Source organism: Tetrao urogallus, assembly GCF_951394365.1.
Source record: "Tetrao urogallus genome assembly, chromosome: 4".
NCBI lineage: Eukaryota > Metazoa > Chordata > Aves > Galliformes > Phasianidae > Tetrao > Tetrao urogallus.
This window is the reverse complement of record NC_136817.1, coordinates 69,787,892-69,811,322: the sequence shown is the minus strand read 5'-3', so window position 1 is coordinate 69,811,322 and position 23,431 is coordinate 69,787,892. Positions and strand designations below refer to the sequence as shown.

The following is a 23,431-nucleotide window of genomic DNA, read 5'->3' as shown; positions in this document are numbered from 1 at the left end:
TTGCAAGACGCCGCGGATGCCAGCGGGGTAAGGAAAGCACAGGGGGCTGAAGCTTGGGATAACCCAAAGCATCCAGGACTCAAATGGCCCATGAGACATGAACATAACACGGGAGTGGCTGTCACACCCCACATGGTGCATGCCAAGTCCGTGCTCTGCTCGCAACCTCCAATGCCAGCACCACGTCTTGCTTCAGACAGCCCTACTGCTATCTGCAGAATGGTTTGGAGCACTCATTTGGGGTCATTTGGGGAAAGCTGGCTCCTCCATGGACCAGGGGCTGTGGCTGCCATCCTGTCCACCCAGACCACCACTGTTCTATGTCTATATTGAAGAGAATCTCCTGTTCCAGCAATGGACCAGTGCCTGCTCCAGGGGAGGCAGCAGATGCAAATGGAATGATGTTGGGGGATTTTTTTTGTTGTTTGATTGACATAATTAAAGGAGCAGTTTCAATGTTTACTCTGGAAACAGCCACGGCAGTTTAAGGTGTCACTGCTGGCAGCTGTTTAGCTCAAACAAACTTCACAGAGGGTTTATAGCTGGTTGGAGAGACTTAAAGAAGAGGACGAGGGGAAATGGTTTGAAGTTGAGGGAGGGGAGATTGAGGTTGGATGTGAGGGGGAAGTTCTTGACAGAGAGCAGTGAGGTGCTGGAACAGCTGCCCAGAGAGGCTGTGGATGCCCCGTCCATCCCTGGAGGTGTTGAAGGCCAGGTTGGATGGGGCCCTGGGCAGCCTGGGCTGGTATGAAATGGGGAGGTTGGTGGCCCTGCGTGTGTGGCAGGAGGTTGAAGCTTGATGATTCTTGAGGTCCCTTCCAACCCTGTGATTCTGTGAAAAGCACCTGTAGGAAATGCATTCTGCAAACACCACCAAAAGAATAAATCCAGCAAAAGGTCATGAACGTAAGGTCCAAGAGGATCTCCATGCCCATTTCTGCAGTAACAGATGTAGCTGAAGCTTAAGAAAGCCACCACCATGGAACCATGATCTGAGCATGGACTGTCCATCACGAGAATCCATCATCCCTTGAGGTCCCTTCCAACCCAAGCCATTCTATGATTCTATGATTCTATTACTCACACCATCAATATGACTTGGCCAGAGCAGCTCCCTAGGTTGATCCAGCCTTGGATTGTCCCAATTTGATGAGCTTTATGGGACAACTGATTTGCTGTGGTTCTAGCAGCTCTGCAAGCCTTAAAATCGGGGCAACGTGGGGATGAAGAGTAGAAATGTTTCCCTTTCAGGGACACATCTCTCCTGCTCCATGTTTCTCTCTCAGCTCTTGCGCATTGCTAACAGTACCAATTTCATCCTTCTTCCTCCATGCAAGGTCAACTTTAGGGATGTGTGCTCCAGTCCCTGGAGCAACCCTGAGACCACCTTCTGTACATCAGACCCTTTGAAGCTGCTTGAATTATAGAGGTAGAAAAGAGGCTTTAGGTTAAGGAGACAGAAATGAGAAGAACGTAGGTTCTTCTATCACCACTGGAAGCCTTTGGTTCCAAGTGTCCATGGACAGGGCAGTGGTCTGCCTGTCCACTGCTCATCCAGATCACACAATCCACGTGCCACTGAATTTCAGAGCTCAGGGGAACCTGAGGCTGGGCGTGTGTACAGATGTGGATGGTGTGCACACAGGCCATCTGCGATGGGCTTCAGATCTGCACGGAGTCAGGCAAAGGATACAGGAGAAGCATTGGATGGTGGCAGTTGGCTGGCAGCTTTCTGGGAGAAACCTGGGCAGTTTCACACATTTGATCATAACTACTACATAGGAGGATTCAGAGAAGCATGTAAATAAAGGGAAATGTCTGATGGACAAGAAGTCCAACTTAATGCAGTAGATGCAGTCATTGGAACAGGCTGCCCAGAGAAGTTGGCAGAGTCACCAGCCCTCGAGGTATTTAAGAACCACAGCATTGGGGAATATGGTCAAAAAAAAAACCCAAGGAGGCTGTGGATGCCCCATCCCTGGAGGCATTCAAGGCCAAGCTGGATGTGGCTCTGGGCAGCCTGGGCTGCTGGTTAGTGACCTGCACATAGCAGGGAGTTGGAATTGGATGAGCACTGTGGTCCTTTGCAACCCAGGCCATTCATTGATTTTGTGATTCTATGGTCAGTAGGCATAGTGGGGTGGGTTAAAGTTGGGCTTGGTCATCTTAGAGGCCTTTTCCAACCTGAATGATCCTACAGTTCTATGTAGCTGTCTTAACACTCTATAATGCAGAGGTACCAGTGAAGTTTCCATTGTCTGACCCAGTGTCAGTCAGATCCCACGGATGAGTCTTCTCCATCTCACAGACAATACAAAACCAATATTTTCCCGTATTAAAGTTGCCAACACAGATATTATTTATAAAACTTAAAAGAGAATACATCTGCACAAAATAACTGACACCGTGTTCCCCGCATGGCATATGCAGTCTCAAAATAAACATTGATTCTATATGTTAGCTGCTTCAACAGAGCGTCCAAGCAGCAGGAAATGCATGAAACATGGGGAAAGAATGGAGCGCCGCGGAGCTCAGCAGTGGGAGGTAACATTGAATTACTTGGAGAGCAGAGAAGGCGGCCCTGGGAGTTAAAATACACAGCAGGCAAAGAGACGAGAGAAGCCAAGAGAGCTGAAAAAAATGGCACAAGAGACGAGAGAGGCAGCTGGGGGAGTTAAAACATGCAGATGGAGAGATGGCTGAGAGAGAGGAAAGACCTGGATCCAAGTGGAAAGACGGCGACCAGGAACTGGCCACTTAAAATAAACTTTCCCGACGCCGAGACAAAAAGGAGGGAGCAGGTTCTGCAGAACCAAAAACCACCGCTGGGAGAACGTGGTTTGCTGCTGGGTGCTGCAACCCCCCAAAAAGCAGCACCGTCCCCCGCAGAGCTGTTCCCTCCTGCAGCACAATCGCAGCTGCACGTGGCTCAGGAGAGCTTCCAGACTGGGACTTCTGCTTCCAGAGCTCCAGCCTTCAAACACTGAGCCACAGCCCTCATCTTCTTTTTTATTTATAGATGCTGTGAGGACTTCTATAAATAAATTGATAATACATGCCTTGATAACGACTCCCAGGCTTGATAACAATTCCTGGGCTAACCCAAATTCTATTAAATTTTAAAAGTTACACTTTTCACCCAATGCTCCAAATTTATTTACAAAATGATGTCTCCCCTCTGACTGGTTGGATTGGGCCCTGGGCAGCCTGGTCTGGTATGAAATGTGGAAGCTGGTGGCCCTGCATGTGGCAGAGTTGGAGCTTGATGATCCTTGAGGTCACTTCCAACCCAAGCCATTCTATGATTCTATGACTGCACCCTTCATTTAAGAGATCTGTGAGACCACATGGACTGCAAATCCCTCGGATATGGAAAGGGATGCTTCCACATCCCATAATACCAGCTGCCAAACCACAGCCTCTGCGTGGCCAAACTGCTCCCCACTCCCTGTCCCTCTCCCTTCTCATTCAGGCTTCCAGGAATCCAAAGATATTTAAAGGGAAATCCAACAGTAGGCACAAAGCTCTAAGTGGAATTCAGGCCAAATCCGTGCCCGTGTATTTTACACCTACAGAGTTTCATTTGGTGGGTGGTGACAAGGAAAGTATTCTCTCCCAAACCTGAACTTGGGCTGCCTTTTAGTTAAAACGATGACTTTCTGAACAAAAAAAAATGCTCCTGCATATCCCCATTTGCTTCACAGATGAATTTTGTTTCAGTGCATCTTGCCCAGAGCATGCCCGCGTTCAGTTAAACCTCATGGCATCAGTGCAGGAGGTGGTGATGCCACAAGAACAAAGCATGTTTCATTATCAGTGTTATTTAAGCCTATGGGTGCTTTGCAAGACCCGGGATGGTTCTCAGCATTGGAGATGATCACTGACCAATTTTCTGCAAACTCTGAGTTTCTGCACAGCGAGATTTTTGGGTGCTTATGGCAACTGGAAGAGCAAAGATCCTCCTGGGATATTATAGCTTGTACTTTGGGGTGGCCCCACTGGGTGAACTGCTCATAAAATCATAGAATGGCCCGGGTTGGAAGGGACCTCAAGGATCATGAAGCTCCAACCCCCCACCACAGGCAGGGCCACCAACCTCCACATTTCATAGCAGCCCAGGCTGCCCAGGGCCCCAAACAACCTGGCCTTCAACACCTCCAGGGATGGACGGGGCATCACAGCCTCTCTGGGCAGCTGTTCCAGCACCTCACCACTCTCTCTGTCAAGAACTTCCCCCTCACATCCAACCTCAATCTTCCCTCCTTCAACTTCCAACCATTTCCCCTTGTCCTGCTGTTATCAACCCTTTCACAGGGATGGCTCCCCTCCTGTCTGTAGGCTCCCTTTAGGTACTGCAGGCTGCAATGAGGTCACCCTGCAGCTTCTCTTCTCCAGGCTGAACAAGCCCAGCTCCCTCAGCCTGTTTTCATAGGGAGGTGCTGCAGCCCTCTGACCATCTTTGTGGCCTCCTCTGAACCCTCTCCAACAGCTCATCAAGACAGAACCAGAAAGCAACACATGGCTGTGTGAAGTCAGGAGGAACACAGGCTGCCACTTAGCAGGACTGTGCCCTGCTGCAGGAAACAACCACAGCCCTTTGAAAAGCAGCACATCTTGTCAGCAAGGGCTGAAAACACTGACTTCTGAGTTCCAGGTGAGTTTGTTGCTGCATTTTTCACCACACCCAGCTCATGGGAAGAACTGATCTCAGTGTGAGCCTCTGGGTGCTGGAGGGGTACGGAAAAGAAATATTTGTAAAAATATTGGGAAGCTAAAAATCTCAGCGCGTACAGAAGCAGACCCAACCCTTCCATTAAGGAGAGCAAATTGCCCAGGGGTATTTCTACAAGGGCACACAAGGCTAACCAAAGCCATGGGTCAATCCCCAGTTGTGTTAATTGCTATTTACTTTGTCAGCAGAGTGCTTTAGAGCAACCACTATCAACAAATTTGTTCAAAGAGTGCTTCCAGCTTGGCTGTCTGGACAAAGGCAACAAGCCTTTTAGCATCTCTGTCTTTCAGTGCACTGATCAGTCTCCAAAGACTGAGCAGACAGAAAAGAAGAGAGGTGTTGGAAAGCAAGGTGAGAAGAAGGTCCTATGGTTGGGGCAAGTTGTTGGGGCTTTTTGTCATCAAGAAATGTGAAAGGAGGCATTTAGACATGAATAATAACCCTGCCCACTCTCCTAGTACTCCAGAAGAACATCTGTCAGGAGTGATTCTGGTGTAAGAGAAGCTGGAAGTCAACATTTCTGATTATCTGTGCTCTGTCTCTCAACCTAAACAATGGCCAAAATTTCCTCCTCCCCAAAAAAAGTCTTTGATGGAGCAGTGCTAAGAAATATCACTGAATAACACCTACTGAGGATCTTTTCTTCCCCCCCCCTGGAGAAGTGCCCCCTGCATGTTACCCAACACTTACTTTTCCAGTATGGACATAATAATTGGAGGTAGAACCAGTATAGGCATCGGCAGGACCACTCTAGTCAGGGCTGTTTCAAGCAGTGCCTGGAAAGGAAGAACAAACCAACAAATGTAAGACATTTACAACAAATCTCAGGATTTACCTGCGCTGAGCAGTCGGTGTGCAGACACAGAAATGCTTTGCCTGGCCTCTCGTGTTGCAGACATGCACAAATATACCAGAACACATTTCCAAGTTTGCTATCAGCTATTTGTACCCAAGTGATTTTTGCTCTGTTGCTACAAACGTTGGGCTGGAGCCCTTGCTTGGGTGTAAAGCAGAGATGAATGCAGGCAGTAGGGCTGTGCATCTCATAGCCTCTGTGGTGTTAATGCACGGGACCACAACAGTCACGCCACCATATCCCCACCCAAACATGATGGTGCTGCCTGGCAGATGCTGCATGGTGAAATATCTCCAGATGGGTTAAGGAGCAGTGTCAGTCCTTTCTCCCTTACTTGAGTTCCAGCCCCAGCACAAGACTTGCTGCAGAACAGCTTGGCAGCATGACAGGTACAAATCCCCTGAGATGAGACCTAAACATGACCATGGATGCTCTAGGAGGCACCACTGTGTTTTCATTTACCTCTTCCAGCCACTTTTGTCGGCACTCCATGGGATGCCCCAAGCACTCTGACCATGTGTGGGGCTTTGCCAGATGTAGGTAGAGATTACTGCAGGTCTGGGGTGGGAATGCTGATGTTTACACATCCAGCCACGTTTGGGAGCACTTGATCCTTTCCAACCAGAAGGTCTCAGAGAGACACAGATGTGTAGCCCTAAGGATCTGTCAAATTTTACACCCCAAAAACCAGCACTGTGCCATTCAGGAAGAAGCATCGGGACAACGTGGCATCTGAGCAGAAGTTCTCTGAAATCTAAAGCTTCAACTCCACTTAAATCAGTACCTCCAATTTTAATAACTATTTTCTATGCTGCCTGTCTTCCCCTGGACCATTAGGATGGAGAGGGGAAGCAAGGTCTTGAAGCCAGTGATGTTAAGTGAGGCAAACTGGCTCAATCAAGAAGCTCTGAGCCCTTCAACAGATTGTTTTAAGCTCCCTGTTAAACAACAATATGGAGATATATTAGAGATCTCCCATTTCTTGCCGAGGACTGTAAATCTGTACATTAATTGCTGTCTATGAAGTGCCTTAAGAGCCTTGGACAGAAGGAGCGAGAGAAATGCCAAGCATTATATTATTAACTCCTCTGCCTGGGCGTGTGCTTCTGTACATGCTTTACATTTCAGATGAAAGCCCACTTGGAAACAACACGCCTCAGACAATCAGATGATGCTCAGAAGACAAAAGTATGCAAGAAGGGAAAAAAAGGGAGTAATTGCAAGCAGATGGCAGAGAGTAGAAGGCAACAGGGGAAAACAAGCCAGGTGTTAGCACAAGGCTACAAACATCTGGCTGCCCTTACGGAGCCTGGGTTGGCAGTGTTAACACAGTTCTGACATGGCAAGGGTTAAAATGCAACTCAGCTTGAGAATGAAGCCTTCCTCATTTAGAAAAAGGTGTAAGTTATCTTTGCTTCGAATTCAACATGAACTGCTTACAAGTTACCACTAAGAAATCCTAAGGCTGTGAATGCAGTGGGGTGGTGGTGCAGGATCTCCCTGATGGCAGTCTGCTCCCTTCCAAACCACTGTGGCAAGCCAATGGGCTGCTGGGCATGAGCCTGGGTCCACCAGCATACTTCAATCTATGCACGACATGAGCTTGTGTCCACCAGCACACTCCACTCTGTGGCCACCCAACCACACGCATGGCTGCAAAGAGGCATTAAGTCTTGCAGCTTAATTCTTCATGCATGATGAGTAGAGGCCATCCAGTTCTAGCTCTAAATCATCAGTTCCATCAGTTCCTACAGCTGTGGGAGCTGCTGAGCCTGAATCACAGAATCATAGCACAGCCTGGGTTGAAAAGGACCACAATGATCATCCAGTTCCAATCCCCTGCTATGTGCAGGGTCACCAACCAGCAGACCAGGCTGCCCAGAGCCACATCCAGCCTGGCCTTGAATGCCTGCAGGGATGGGGCATCCATAAGCTCCTTGGAACAACCTGTTCCAGTGCCTCACCACCCTCTGAAGGCCAGCTGTGTATGTGCAAGTGCTCACCAGGTACATCTCAGGTACATACATGTTTTGCAGCAATTCTGGAAGAGCCGACGATGTTTCCATTATTGTCCAAAACATCAATTCCTTCTTCCAGCTCCGTGTGCCTCATCAGGACAACGTTGCAGATATTGGCACTGGCTGAGGATGAGAAAAGCATGATGATTAGCATCGCAGCCCCGGTCAATACCACATGGCAGGCTTCTGTTCTCCACACCATCTCTTCAGCTTTGCTTTCATCAATCTGCCAAGAAGTTTCTGAAAGTCAACAATTCATTCTTGTACTGAGACAGAGATGTGATGCTTAAGAAGGGAATGGTAATAATTTCCTTTAACACGGCACAATCAGACAAATCACAATCACTGACACAAAGAAATACAGGTATTTCCAGATGTCGGTGTCCATCCATGTTCCCAACTCCCATTGTGACCATTCATTCTACACCTGACATTGAGATTTGGCAAGTCAAAACAAGGCTTAACCCTGCTGACCAGCTGGGCTTGGACAACCAGGCCCTGATTTTGGACAGCTGCTCCTTCTGAAGGTAGGTACACCCCAGCTGGATTTACCTCTCTCACTAATCCAGCAGATAAACTCTTCTTAAACAATGAATTTGAGGAGCTGTGATGGAAATCACCACAAGTGATTTCATCGAGCTGTGAAGGACAGCTGAGTTTTGAGCTCAGAGGAGGACAGCCGTTTTGTCTGAACCAAAGACACAAGGCTAGGTTGCTTTCATGGACATGCACGGTGTTAGCAGTGCTCCTGCTGACCGTCTGCCCTCATCTTTCATGCTTTAGGGGGAAAAAGGGCTCTGTGGACTGATTTTGCAGTGGTGGGCATGGTGGGGCACGACAGGGATGCGTTGGGGTTGGCCATCAAAGCATCTGAGAAATCCCAGCCCTGCACCCACACCTCAGTGGGGACAGATCACCTTCCTGCAAAACCTGCCCCTGCTCATCTTCTGCCCCTCATCTTCTGCTATCTTCCCCATATTACCCCCAAATCCCTCACCCAGGGCAACACATGGGGCTGGTGGTCCACAAACACCCTTCCCAGCTGCAGCCTTCCTCCAGGTTCCGTGCAGAAACACTCAAATCTCTGCAGGAAATCCTTAAAATTTTCCATAGAAAAGCTACTAATTCCTCCAAAAGTTTTCTTTTTCACAAGCTGGCATTTTCCAGCAACTCCTCCCCCCCCCCCCCCCAACCACATTTTGTTTTTCCAACCAGAACTAATGCAAAGCCACTGTTGCTGCAGTACCACCGCTTCCAAAAATGTGTTTCTGCGTTGCTTGATGGGTTAATATTCGCTAATTAATCTCAACTCATGTCATATAACAAATGTCTAATTTTTTGAGGGTGGTGGGTGGGTGAGCCCTATATGAACGCAGCTCCCTGCAATCAAGGATGATTTGTGGTGACAAATGCTCCTTACACTCGAGAAGAAGAGGAACATACACACACGCACACTCTGTCTCTCTAATATTCTAACTACTGGACCACTCTTCCCATCTATCAAACTATCTGTGTTACCAACCCTTCAGCTCACCAAGCCACAGTAAAAAAGACACCGAGTGTTTCATTTAAAGCAAATTTAGTCCCCTGTTTTTTCTTGCTTTCTTTTTTTTTTTTTTCCAACAAAGCTGCACCAGAAGAGATGCTCTGTGCTGCAAAGGTGGACTCGACGGTCCTTCTAGGTCATTTCCAACTCAGGTTATTCTATGATTCAATTAAATGTAGGTTTCATGAAGGTTTCAAATAGAAGGGGAAATGAGAAATAATTAAATACATGGATAGACAATCTGATTTTCAGAATTTAGAAAAAAAAAAAATGTGGCAATATAAGCTAGAAATGACTTCTGTGAAAGCAGGCAGTGTTGACTGGAAAGTGGGTTCAGACACAAAAGCAGCTGTCTGCCCTAACCCTCTGTGCACCTCTTTTCATAGGACAAGGGGAAACTAAAAGAGGGGAGATTTAAACCAGACCTAAGAAAAGCATTTCTTTCAGTAAGGGCTGTGAGGCACTGGTTGCCCAGAGAGGTGGTGGGTGCCCCATCCCTGGAGACAGCCAAGGTCAGGCAGGATGGGGCTGTGAGCACCCGATGGAGCTGTGGGTGTCCCTGTTCATTGCAAGGAATGGGACCAGATGGCCTTTAAAGGTCCCTCCCAACACAGACTGTTATGTTATTGGTGGAGTAGAGTCACCATCCCTGGAGGTGTTCAATAACTGTGGAGATGTGGCATTGGTCAGTGGGCATGGTGGGAAGGGTTGGGCTTGGGGATCTTGGTGCTCTTTTCCCAACCTTAATGACTCGGTGATTCTCTGATTCTCAGGGAAATTGCTTAATCCTGTGTGCAGTGGAACAAGATCCTAACATCAGCTTCTGTTTTTCATGTAGAAAAAGCTAACTTTTGCCCTTTGGCTGCAGGCTGGCAGTTCAGAAGCAATGGGCAGGCATATCTTAATTAAGGAGTTTGCCCAGGTCTGCAAATAAGTAACTCAAAGCTTTCAAAGCCACCAAAACAGCAATTAGCAGGAGGATTCCTGATGTCCTGACACATAATGAAGCATGACAGTACACAAACAAAAGAACTAGAGAATTAATTATGGGCTAAGCTAAACAAATTAATTATGGGCTCTCGATCAATGCTGACACGGATGCAACCTGCTGCTCATGACACCTTGGGATGCAACAGAAGAGCCCACAACTTCCCGTGTGCATCTCTGACTCAAAGCCAACCTGAGCGGATCTGGAGTTGTGCTCCATCCATCCCCCATGGATCCATTCCCCATCAGCAGTTTTTACCCACGGTCAGGGTATGAAAATACAGAGAAAAGGAGTGATTTCTTACCGACAGCGGGGAATGGCACAAACCTCTGGATCAAGAGACGAGTGGCGGGGGTAAACTTGTTTGCTCTCTGTACCAGAACATTAAGGCCCACCTTAGAACACAAGAAGAAAACAAAAGAATAGAAAAACAGCAACATTTAGAATGATAGAATCATAGAACACCCCGAGTTGGAAGGGACCCACAAGGATCATCGAGTCCAACTCCTGGTTCCACACAGCACCACCCAAAAAACAACTAGAACTTAGCTAGGAAGAGCAGGACAGGTGCCACAGCTTGCAGACAGCAGCAGAACCCTACACAGGGATGGATTGGGCCCCTCTCCATGCACAGAATCACAGAATGGCTTGGGTTGGAAGAGACCCCAAGAATCATCAAGTTCCAACCCTTTCGCCACAGGCAGGGCCACCAACTTCCATACCTAATACTAGTCCAGGCTGCCCAGGGCCCCATCCAACCTGCTCTTGAACACCTCCAGGGATGGAGCATCCACAGCCTCTCTGGGCAGCTGTTCCAGCATCTCACCACTCCATTCTTCTTTTGGGAATTACATCCCATTGCTGTAGGGTTCTGTTGCGTTGGGTTCAACCCTTGATGGGTTTTAAGCCATTTGCAAGCAAAAGACAGCCAGGAAACCACTGCGTTGCTCTCATGGAACTGCTCCTCACTGCACTTCATGCAATTCAGCAGCATTTTCCAGCAAACTTTCCCATCTGCTGGCTTTCCCATCTAGTCCTTGCCCAGTTGTATTGTTCCAACACAACTCATCCCTCCTCCTGTGGCCATGCACAACACATCGCTTCACTCCCATCAAATATTTGGGCTACAAAGGAGCTATTAATAGGAGCAAGAGATAGTAGGCAGCTCATTATAACCACAGATCTTTTTTTGGGTGCCTCCTCCAGCACGTGTGTGATGCAGATCTCTCCAGTTTCACAAAGGATCTAAGTCACAGAGACTGTTTCACAGCTCTGCGGTCAGATACTGGTGATAGTTGGAGAAATTCCATCAAGATTAAGTTTTGATCAGAAATTGGGTCATTAACCAAACCAACCCATTAGCAGGGAATGGCTCCAGCCTTCAAATTAGTTCCCCCCACGATGTTTTTCTCTTTCAAAGAAACAAACACGCAGACAAAATCCAACTGTCCCCAACCGGGAATTTTCGGACGAAAATGCAAAAAGTTGTGAGCAACGCTCGGCCAAAACGTTTTCAGCCAAAAAATGCAGCAAAATTAAATTAAAAAAAAAAAAAAAATCAGCCAAAGCCAAAAATCTGCCAACAAATAGTGATTTGGGGCAGAACATATTTTGCAAGCTGCTACATTATACATGCATCCGCAGCGCATCTCGTCTCTTTGTAGGCTGCGAGGAAGATGTGGAGAAGCACAACTGCTGGGCAAGCCCTGTATACGCAGTGTTGGATCCCAGGACCCATAAAGCATTTCCAGAGCCCCATGAAACCACTGCTGAGACCCCAAAGGAAACCTTCCCTCCTGATCCCAAAGAGACGTAGCATTTCCTCTTATTCCTGCCATGAATAAAGGGCTTCGTCTCCATCTTCTTCCCTCTCAAAAACGACCGATTGCTGTTTCCTTACATTTTCCAAGTTTTGGGATTTGTAGAATTGAACATTCTTCCAAACATTCATCTGAAAAAAAGTGTGCCTGTAAAAGTGAATCTGCAACGGCCCCCAGCACGGTGCTGCCCCACAGACCGAGTATTTATAGCCTGCAGACAGTTCATCTGCAGAGATGACAAACCGTGTTGGGTTTCCAGCCTCTGCTCGTAGGTTTGATGGAAGGATTTGAACGTGAAGTGGAAGAGCAGCAGCTCTGGAAACAGAAAAGATGCAGCCGAGCCCTGGAGCGACGCTGCTGTGAGGTTGGTGGTAATAAAAAGCATTTTACTTTCAGATTCAATTTGGTGCTGCAGACGAACTCGCTCCTCCACTTACAGCAACCACCCCGCTGTGAATATGAAATTAAACATTGCTACAGATTTGAATCCAATCTCCTGAATTCCCAACACGAGGACCAGGTTTAAAGGACTAATGAGGGTTTGTTTTTTACAGTTTTGCAATGACTCGAGTCGACCTGTGAACTTCTTCTTGCAGATGATGGCGAGGGACAGCAGCGTGAGGGCAGGAGAACATCCAGCCCTGAAATGGAGCTCCTCCACCAGCAAGAAGCCAATGGCTTTAATTCCTAGGGCTGGCCAAAGAACACCGACTGCGGAGTCAAATTCATCACTGGAGCTAAGAAAACAACCGCGGGAGTATTATTATCCTCACCCTGCCCACAGTCTGAGTCACAGAGCTGGGATCCACAACGCTGTGCTGTGCAAACACGCAACGGAGTCAGGTGGGATTCATCAGAGCAAATGTGGTACCTCCAGATGGGCTCGCTTTGCAGTCCAGCCCTGAGAAACGTGCCTTTTTTCAGGGTGTTTATTCTCCTCCCAAGATAGACATTTGTGTGCTCACACAGAACACCCCTAGCGGTGCCCATTCAGCTCTGCTGACTGTGAAAGGAGCCCAGGGACTGAGCTGGGATGGAAATACCCACGGTGGTGATGTCCAAACTCAGGCCCAATGAGTGCTCCTTGTTGCAGCTGTGATCTCTGAGCACGGCTTTTAAATAGGAGTTTCGCTGTAGAACTGATTCAGGATATTCCCATGATGCAACCCAGACTAGGGGACGGATCCAGCTTTTTAAGATTGCGCCTTCTTTGAGGTTTCATTCTACACAGCCCATCAGCTCGGATGACAGTGCATCCTGATGAGCTGGGGAAGCTGGGTTTTGGGGATGTTGAACTCCTGCACCATGAAACCAGGGTTGGTGGAGTGGGAGACTGTGCGTAATCAGCTACCGAGAGATTCCCTGTTCTTCTCCCTTTCTCTTCCTTTTCCTTCCTGCCCTAAGAAGTTCTGACTTCATATCCACTACAATATGAATTTGAAAAACACGGAAAACGCAAGACCAACACCAAAAAAATCCCTTTTTCATTCTAAAAAATCCAACTTTTTACTTTATGACTGCTAATATTTTTGAAGCCTGAGGAGCGGCTTTTCAATTCCTCACGTCGGCAATGACTGACTCACTTGATGGAGCTCCAACCCTACCCCCCCTTAAGCCAGAGCAGTAAATACATCAGTGGATCACTCAAAAAGAAATGATTTTGCATTATTTTGACAGCAAATTTTTTTTTACTAAACAGAAGAAGTCCCACAAAGAAGGCAGACATGAGTTGGAAGATGCTGATGAGATGGGTCTCTACACTTCACTGTGTGGGTTAGGGCTCCACTGATGCAAGGGATTCGGCTTTCACAAAATCATAGAATCCATAGAGTTGGAAGGGCCATCCAGTCCAACTTTCCTGCAATGAACAGGGACACCCTTCCCAGGTTTCAGCAGCATATGGGCCATAGCACACTGAATACCACAGTTTGAGCTGGTTCAGGTGACTTAGAGAGTCGGTTTGGAAGCAGGGAATGGCTCGAAGGAAGCTTCTTCTTCAGCCCCAAAATCACCAGATTGCTGAATTAAAACACCACAGCACTAATTGGATCTGATGAGCCCCATCCAGCTAAACTAAAGAAAAGAGCATTAGGAAAAGGAAGGAAAAAAATCATTCATTAGGGCTGAGAGGTGAAGATGGAGGCAGAGAGATGGGAAACTGGGCCGTTTACCAACTGGAGCTTTACCAAGCCAAGGAGAACAGAATGGAGGAGCGCAGGGAAGGGAAAGCAGAAATGAACTAAGTGGAGAAAGAAGTTGGAGAGAAACAAGAGCAAGGCAAGAAAGTAATGCTGGTCAGACCCAAAACGATGGCAGAAGGGATAAGGGCAGTAGCCCCGCAGTTGGGCACGTCAGTGGAAGAAAATGGCACAACGATTTGATAGGTGATAAGGAACAAAGAGGAGAACAACAGCTCCCATGCCCAAAGCCTGAATCGGCATCTGAGAGCAGTGTCCCAGTGCACCACGAGCTCTGGCAGCTCAGCACCACGCTCGCTGCCCTGGGGACACTGTTTCATGCCCACTGCCCCGTGGGGCAGAGCCTTTCCCATCTCCATAGCCCTCCTTTGGATGCTCTCCCTGGACTCCCTCCAGCCCTGTGCTTTCTGTGCTGCACGCAGTGGCCGGCAGCCCCACGGCGGTGGGTGGCCCACAACCTGATTACGGCCATCACACCCCATTCGCAGGCTGTCAATGCAGCTGCTCTGCACGGCTCACAAACAATTATCAGGAAGAGGGAGTTGGGATTAGAAAAATCCACAGGGGTACCTTCACCTGGAGAGGGAGGCGAAAAATGGTGTCGGTGCGTGTGCGAGTTCAGCGCGCCATGGGAAGGAGAGCAAATGGCCAGTTATGGTGTGAGCAGGAGAGCGTGGGTGCTCCGGACCACCAAGGGACCACTCAGGCCAATAGGTGTTCCTGTCCGCTCTGAATTGGGAAAATAAATTAAGATCCTGTTCTTTTTCATCCTGTGAATTTTCTAAGGGTATTGAGTCAGCCCAACTCTAATTTATCTCACTGATGCCTTAGATTGACCCTTCTAGTTTGGGATAAATATCCTGTCCGCAAGCATCACACAGCTCTTCTCTTTTTCCTTCTTCCTCCTTCTCACTTCTCTCATTTCTCATTTCACTTCTCTCTTCTCTCCTCTTTTCTTTTTTCTTTTTTTCCCTCTCCTCTCCTCTCCTCTCCTCTCCTCTCCTCTCCTCTCCTCTCCTCTCCTCTCCTCTCCTCTCCTCTCCTCTCCTCTCCTCTCCTCTCCTCTCCTCTCCTCTCCTCTCCTCTCCTCTCCTCTCCTCTCCTCTCCTCTCCTCTCCTCTCCTCTCCTCTCCTCTCCTCTCCTCTCCTCTCTCTCCTCTCCTCTCCTCTCCTCTCCTCTCCTCTCCTCTCCTCTCCTCTCCTCTCCTCTCCTCCTCACAGAGCTGCTGTACATAAATGCACTCTTTCCCCCATTATTCTCACTCCATGGTGTTACAATATTTTTATATCTGCATATTTCAGCAAACATTCCCTGGGAACGGCAGAGCTGTACAGTTTGCTGAGCTGTGGGAGCCTGGGCTGCAAGGCCAGCTACTGCCAAAAGCTGGCTGTGACACAGCCACCACGATGCTAATATTGTTTTACAGCTATAATCCTAGGCTTGAATCGTCTTCACCTCTCAGCTTCCTTCGGAGAAGGCAAATAAGATCTTTCTGCTGAATTCCTCCATGGCTTGAGAATATCTTAGGTTACAATGGATGTTTTCAAGACAAAGCACATTTTGATTTTGTGAGATGCTGACTTTTTCTATGGGGAAAAAGACCTGCTTGGTCTGAAAATATCATTTTTGCAACATCCGATTAGCCAGAAGCAAGCTCTGCTTTAAGCTGATCTCTTAGATGCACACTAGGCTTGGCTTTGCAGATTGGACTCCTGTATCATTTTTTTTTTTTCCTTTTTTACAACTAAATATAAACCTAGGAGTTCCATTTTTTATGTAACATTTCTGCTCGACCAATTGTGACCACATCTGAGATCCCCACTTGGGTTATGATTTATGAAACCCATGGAAATAAAATCCAAAATCTCCAAGACAAATTACCATGCTTGAAAAACTCAGGAAGCACAACTGAAACCTACAGTAACTATGAGAGCATCCAGGAAGCATTCCCAGGAGTGAGGGCTCTATCAGGAGCTCCATACATCCACCAGCTCTGGTCTTCCCAGTGTGCAGGTTCAGATGTGAGCCCAGACAGACAGCAGAGCATTCTCATACAGCTCTGCAGAACGCTGCTGTTTCTTTGCCAACAAGCAAGATGTGTTTTCTTAGAAGTAACATCACTAAGGAGAAAACTGCCCTAGGATGACCTCCAAGATGCCTGATGGGGAGAAGTGATTTCTTGCTGCAATAGTGGGAATTTGAATCCTGGAGCACCTCTGGTTGAGTCCCTGTTCTGAAGAACTCCATCCATCGGACCTGATACCAGGTCACTGGGCTGCATTCCCCTACCCTGAAGCAGAGTTGATAAGTGAGGCTATCCTGCTGGATGCACCCAGCCAAGCAGCATTCACTCCATTTCTACCTGCAGGGACAGGAAGAGTGACAAGCAACCAGAAGAGACACAACATGAGGGACAAGGCTCAGTGGGCACGGTGGGGGATGATTCATAGTCCAAAGCCAGTATTTAGGGTCAGAAAGCATGGTGGTCTTTCTGTATCAACACTTTTAAGAGTACAGTGGATCAGTCCTTGAAGAGCAGCTTTAAACACCGTCCTGGCCTCCAAGGCCAGCCATCAGTACCAGCACTGGGCACTGAGGTTATTAATGGGTTATCAATCACCTGATTTTTTAACCCAAGGTTAGCTAGTAAGGTAAACCAAAAGGAAACATTCATGCCCTGCTTAGTTGGCCTTAAGTTACACTAGGGGAGGGTTCGTGTTTAATATTAGGAGAAATTTCTCCAGCAGAGTGGTCAGAGCATGGAGATGCGGCACTGAGAGACCTGGTCAGAGGGCATGGTGGGGATGGGCTGGGGTTGGACTTGGGGATCTTAGAGGTCTTTTGCAACACTGATGATTCTGTGATGTTTCAAGCACACAGACCAACACAAAAGCAGAGCCTGGCGGCTGTGGTTACATGCCACTGCAGCTCTGGTTTTATACCAAAGACAAAACACCTACTTTTGTTCTGAACCTAGCTCAGGTTGCTAAGCAAGAACAACACATTTCTCTTTGTATTGACAAGACCTGAGCCCACAAACAATCATCAACAAAACAATTTAGACATTCTCTTAATAAAAGCCATCTATAATGTTACATAAGCTGGCATACTTCAAGGAAGGAATCTGGCCACGTTTTTAATGGGGACAAACCCCTCTTGTTCTTCTGTCCCAAAGATGACTGATCTCAGACCAACGCTTTCATTTCCTCTTTCATGTCAGGTGCTGATGGGGAGCAGTGTGTCACTGGCAGAAAGGAACACCATATACGACAAGCAAAAACATCAGAGGTGGAGGAGATCTGGTACATTGGTTCCTCCATCTCCTTGCTCTTGGCCAATCTTATTGGTCATTCCTTCTGAGGTCAGCTTTAGCCTTGTCTCAAGCAATACTGTACTGGAGAAGAAATAAAATTCTAGCACAGATTCCTTTGCCCAGAGCTATTCTGTGAATCAGGCTGGGAGTAGAACCAAAGAACTGTAGAATGGTTTGGGTTGGAAGGGACCTCAAAGATCATCTGGTTCCAACCTTCCTGTCACAAGCTGGTTGCCAACCACTAGATGAGGTGGAAGGAAAAGAAATATTGAAAAAAAGAAATACTGAAAGTTACTGAAAAAATATGTAATATATCCCATATTAATGCATAGTAAATAAATATTAATTCCTCTAAAATTCCTCATCCCAAAGGACTGCACAGCAGCAGTCCCAGATCTAGAGCCAGATCTATGCTGCTTCTCTGTAACGGAGATTTCTCATTTCTCTCAAATGAGAAAGGAATAATGTTACTTGTAAAGATTTGCTGAGACTTCTAGTTTAATTGCAAGAAGTATAAAGCCAAAATCTGCTCTTCCATCCATGTGAGAAAGCCGTTTGTTTGTCCCTCTCTTCAGATGAAGCTGCACAGGCTTAAGACGATGGGAAGCAGCATCACAACCCAGCTGATCTGTCACTTCCCCAGCCTCCTCCCTGCATTGCTTGCCAACTGCAAACATGGAAGGGGCCTGCTTTAATTAATACCGGGTCTCAGCAGACCACTGGAGGCAGTGGCACTTGTTTTCAGGTCATCTGGTCCTAATAGGCTCACACTGGGAGGTGATTTATTGCTAACTGACAGCAGACACCGGTTAATGAGGGCTGAGGCCTTAGAATCTGACATAATGAAACTCGAGGCTGCTGCTAAATTATTTGTCATCACCATTTAAAAAAAAAAAACAAACCAAAGAACAAAACAAAACCAACAACCTCTTGAGGAGCTGCTGGTTATTAATCCAGATATTTACAACATAAAAATCACTCCCTGCCTGCAGGATTTTCTCCAGGCGGCTCTGAGCCAGCAATAGGGGATTTCTGCCTTGCTCCTGTCCCCAAGGGCTTGTCTGTTCAGGGACCTCAGTGTGTGCAGACTTTGCCTTCTTTTTGCAAGTGTCCACTTTCAGTGCACCCCAAGCACCACGGCTGACCCCACGCTGAAGCCAACAGACCTGCACACATCAGGAAGGAGGAAGCAGCCTCAAAGCTGCTGCCTTTCACTGCTCCCTCAGATGGAAGGAGAGCTGCCACCTCCCCATAGCAACACTGCACCCCTCAGATCTACAAATAACTATCTGGTTGTGTATGTCCCTGTTCGTTGCAAGGCAGTCGGACTAAAGGAGCTTTAAAGGTCCCTTCCAACTCTAAGGATTCTATGATTCTATGCCATACCATGCAATACTCTTTGCAGGCATCAAGTGCCTTCCATAGAAGTCCACTGCAGCATGGCATCTCCCATCAGCAATGCCAAGTGGCCCACGTGCCACCAGTGGTGACAACCACCCTGCAGAGCCTGCAGGCCACTGCTGGTTGGATGCAATTCCTTTATCTCCAGGTCTTTGGGAAGCTTTTCATGCTGTTTCAGAGGATGAGTTTCTCCCACTGGTGGTTCCCTGAAGTGCTTCAGCTCCTTTGCAAATCAGCACAAGAGGAATGAGAGCCATCCCACCATGGTCAGCTCTGCTCTCGGCCCAAGTAGTTTCCTTATGGAGCCCACCAGCTCTGTGGGGTGACAAAACTCTGCTGATATCACTTCTCTCTGCCTCCTGCCCTCTGTCTATGGGGTTACAAAGTATGGAAGCTCATTCCAACAGAAGGCTGGTCAGTGTGCACAGGTTAATTCTAGGAGAGGCAGCCAGTGAGCAAGCCAAGCCAACACCATGGAAAACCATCTTACTCCCATCTACATAATTCTTCTAACCATCACCAGCTGGCTCTGTAGAAACACTCTGTAAAGAAGTCTTAACAAGCCCACACAGCCTTTTGCCCTAAAATGAATTAGGGAACCCAAACAGTGTGGTAGGCAGGCTGAGCGCTGACTGCCCAGGGCACAGTCTGTTGGTAGAAAGAATGCCTGCAGGAGGACGTCTGAGGCTTGAGAGAGAGACAAAAAGTTTGGGCCACAGTAAAAATAAAAATTAAAAAAATACAAAATATCTTTAAGGATCTTTAAGGTTGGATATCAGGAAGGATTTCTTCTCCAAAAGAGCGATCAAGCACTGGCACAGCTGCCAAGGCAGTGCTGGGTCACTGTTCCTGGAGACGTCCAAGAACCGTGGTGATGTGACACTTGGGGATGTGGTCAGTGGGCATGGTGGGGTTTGGGCTGGACTTGATGGTCTTTCAGGTCTTTTCCAACCTTCATGATTCTATGATTCTTTTAATTCAAGGTGCTGAGCCACCAAGGGACAATCTTCAAAGCCTGACTGCTCAGATCAGCTATCACACTGCTACTCTGCAGCCTCACCATCACACTTCTTGGCATTTCAGCCTGGACTGGGCTAATTCACCAGCATCTTAATGCAGAATCATAGAATGGCCAGGCTTGGAAGGGACCTCAAGGATCATGAATCTCCAACCCCCTGCCACAGGCAGGGCCACCAATCTCCACATTTCATAGCAGCCCAGGCTGCCCAGGGCCCCATCCAACCTGGCCTTCAACACCTCCAGGGATGGACGGGGCATCACAGCCTCTCTGGGCAGCTGTTCCAGCACCTCACCACTCTCTCTGTCAAGAACTTCCCCCTCACATCCAACCTAAATCTTCCTTCCCTCAACTTCAAACCATTTCCCCTTCTCCTGCTGTTACCTACCCTTTCAAAGAGATGATTCCCCTCCTGTTTGTAGGCTCCCTGCATGTGTGGATAATTTGAGTTCACCCAGCAGCAAAGCAACAGCACAGAGACCCAAGCAGAGCACAGTGCAGGGCATTCTGGCAGCAATCAGTGGCAGAAGTCTCCTTCTGTTGAAAAGCTTGGGCATGCATGGACAGAGACTCCTCATGGTTAAAATATTTTCTTGTTGTTTAGACTGAGCTGTGTCAATTAAAATCTAAACATGCTTGGCAATTCAAAGAAACATCTCAAAAGCACTGCAGTGCTGCTGGAAGGGAGCAGTTACTTAGTAGTGTAATACATAAAGCGTTACCCACTGCTATTGAGACAGCACTTATGACAGCTCCCAAGTAGCCCTGGATGAACTTGGACGTCGGAGAAGGCTTTGGAAAGAAAAACAAAACATATTTTCAATAAACAAACTTCTGGTTATTAAAATGCAACTGAGCTGTTTTTGTTGTTTGGGGGTACTTTTTCTTTTTGTATTTTCTTTAAACCAGAGACAGGTTTAATTTTGTCATATTGTTCTGTGACACACGGTCTGTCATCTAGCAGCAGCAAGCCCAAGGAAAAATGTAACCTCATGAACAAGGTTAAAGGGAATGGAAAATTAATTGGCATCACAAATTGTAATAATAGCAGCTTAAAGAATATGTGAAAGAAATTCAGTAAGTGGAAAAAAAATAGGAAAAAAAAAAAAAACATTGCTATTCTTATACACATGCAGTGAACCCCAAACTCTCCTTATCAAACATTTGTCCTTGAAATGCTATCACAGTGAGTTGGATGGTTTCCATCTCAGATTCCTCTTGTGAGCTCCCACATCCCCACAAGACACGAATCAACACTGAGGAAGGGGAAGAGAACAGGGCCAGCATGATGCCTGGGCTGCATACTGAACGTCCTCATGACACAGAAGGGTGACCAGGGAGCCTTCCTTTGCTATCCAAACACCCAAACAGACATTGCTTCGTGCTCATTTACACACCCAATTTAATTCATACGGATTAAACCGCACCCTGGCTCAGTGTGAAGGCACTGAGCATTGCTCCTGAGCTTCGAGTGATTTCGAGATCCTTGAGCCATTCACAGCCACAACGAAACGGAAGTCTCTACAGGAGAATGGCCAAGCTACAAATTCAACACAGTGCCTACTCTGCAGTTTCTATTAACAGCCAAGAGACAAGACTTATGTTTCCATGTCAAAACAGAGCTAGCACGCAGCGCACGCCGCATATGCTGGGTCTCCTCACCTTTGTCGCATTGCGGTTTGCATAGTTGACGCACGCATTGTGGCTCTGATTCAACCACTACAGAGGAAATAAAAAGAGAGAGATGTAAGCGTAACCTTGCAGAAAATCAGGTCTACAAACACGGGAGTGCCATCTCTGTTTGGACCCGTCTGTGATTTGCCACATCTTTGTACAAGCTCTTGCATGCACCGACACTTAGAGCTGAGATAGAAACGCATGCAGCTTTCACCAGCACTCCATCCACACAGAAGCACAACAAGCACTTGATCGTGAAAATAAGCAACTAGATCTAAAAACAAACTTTAAGGCCATGGTATAAAGCAATTTTAAAGCTAAAAAGCCATAATCTCCCCCTAACGTGCCGCAAAGCTGCATGCACCAGGCTGTCCTGAAGACACAAGTCAAGGCTGCTTTCCTTTGCATGACAACCCCCACCCATTCAGCACACAGAGGCAGATGAGCCTTACCTGCCAAAACACAGTGGATGCTATCGTCTGGTTGGGCAGAAGAAGACCAACAACCTGCAAGAGAAGAGATTAGTGTTAACATACACATGGTTTGTCGATGCTCTGCTAGGCAAGAAAACAGCAAGCATAGTTCTACTGCCTCTAATAAGATATGTCCATGTGTGAGCTTTGTTTCATGGTGAGTGGCCAGAGCACAACCAGGAACAAGCAAGTGAGGGAACAGAATCACCCAGGAAAGCAATGAGGTTTGAACATCTGAAGACAGGAGTGCCACCCAGAAGCACGTGTGCTCCTGTTTTGGAGCCACCTGTTTTGTTCAAAGAGAACTGCTGATCTGAGCCTGTATGTATGCACTGTCCACATGGCACTGCCAGCATCCTTGGGATGCCTCAAAATACCATTCAGGCTCATTCCTGCAATTCTTCAGAGAATCCATCTCTTGCAGAGGATGCAGTGCTGCCAGAATCCTTCCTGCTCTGTTTGACGGCAGCCTGTTCCCCTCAAGGGTAAAAAAACTGAAAAAGCATAGAGCCATAAAGGTTGGAAAAGAGCTCTGAGATCCCCAACCCCAACTCAACCCATCCCCACCATGCCCATGACTACATTCCTCAGTGCCACATCACCATGGTTCATGATGCTGACTCCACTTCCTCCTCGGGCAGCCTCTTCCAGTGCCTGATGGCTCTTTTGGAGAAGAAACGTTTCCTAATGTCCAACCTGAACTTTCACTGGGGCATCTTGAGTCCTGGGCACACTGCTGGCTCATGTTCAGCCAAGTGTTGACCAACTGACCCAGATCCTTTTCCTCCATGCAGCTTTCAGGCACGCTGCCCTGAGCCTGTAGTGATGCATGGAGGAGAGGGAAGGAAAGCAAAGGGGCTCCAAGCAATAAACCCAATGAGAGGGGACAGGAGTTCCTGGGTAAGAAGTAGGTAAGAAGGGAACTAGGGAAACCCCACTGTGAAGAAGTGGGGCTTCGTAACATCACTGTCATTTTCTCTCTTCCCTCTATCTTCTGATAGTTTATGAAGGTGCTCTTCACAGCACAAATTCACATTTGCATCTTCACAAAGAGTATAAAGACTGAACAACTTTTAATTCCAAATGTGTTGATTTTTGGGCTGCTTGGGTATCAACGTGGTCTGAAATGTCTCTGGGGCAGCTGGGCAAGAAGACTCCAAGTTCACCCATGCTCACAGACCATCTCAGCACCTCTTCCTTTATGGTTGCTCCCGGCAATGACGAGAAGAATGCAAACTTCTCCATTGGAGCACAAGCACTGCCACAAGATGAGGAGAGCTCAATCAAGCCCCATACACCTGCAGCAACAGCAGCTGAAGAGGAGCCAACCCCCACGCTCGACGACATCAAAGAGAAATAACAACAAACAGAGAGGGGCAGTAGGGCTGCG

At 47.5% G+C, this 23,431-nt stretch overlaps 1 protein-coding gene across 3 annotated transcripts in view; it reads right to left on the bottom strand.

The window, feature by feature from the left end:
• The window catches only part of SFXN5 (sideroflexin 5), a gene marked incomplete at both ends in the record, with an annotated part of 75,398 nt that overhangs the window by 19,044 nt on the left and 32,923 nt on the right, over window positions 1-23,431 (bottom strand). For all 3 annotated transcript variants that reach the window (XM_079534395.1, XM_079534397.1, XM_079534396.1), the window contains 6 exons: window positions 5,423-5,508; window positions 7,614-7,729; window positions 10,445-10,535; window positions 20,618-20,683; window positions 21,554-21,610; window positions 22,021-22,074. In XM_079534395.1, the coding sequence (XP_079390521.1) occupies window positions 5,423-5,508; window positions 7,614-7,729; window positions 10,445-10,535; window positions 20,618-20,683; window positions 21,554-21,610; window positions 22,021-22,074 (470 nt within the window). The remainder of the gene's footprint in view (window positions 1-5,422; window positions 5,509-7,613; window positions 7,730-10,444; window positions 10,536-20,617; window positions 20,684-21,553; window positions 21,611-22,020; window positions 22,075-23,431) is intronic.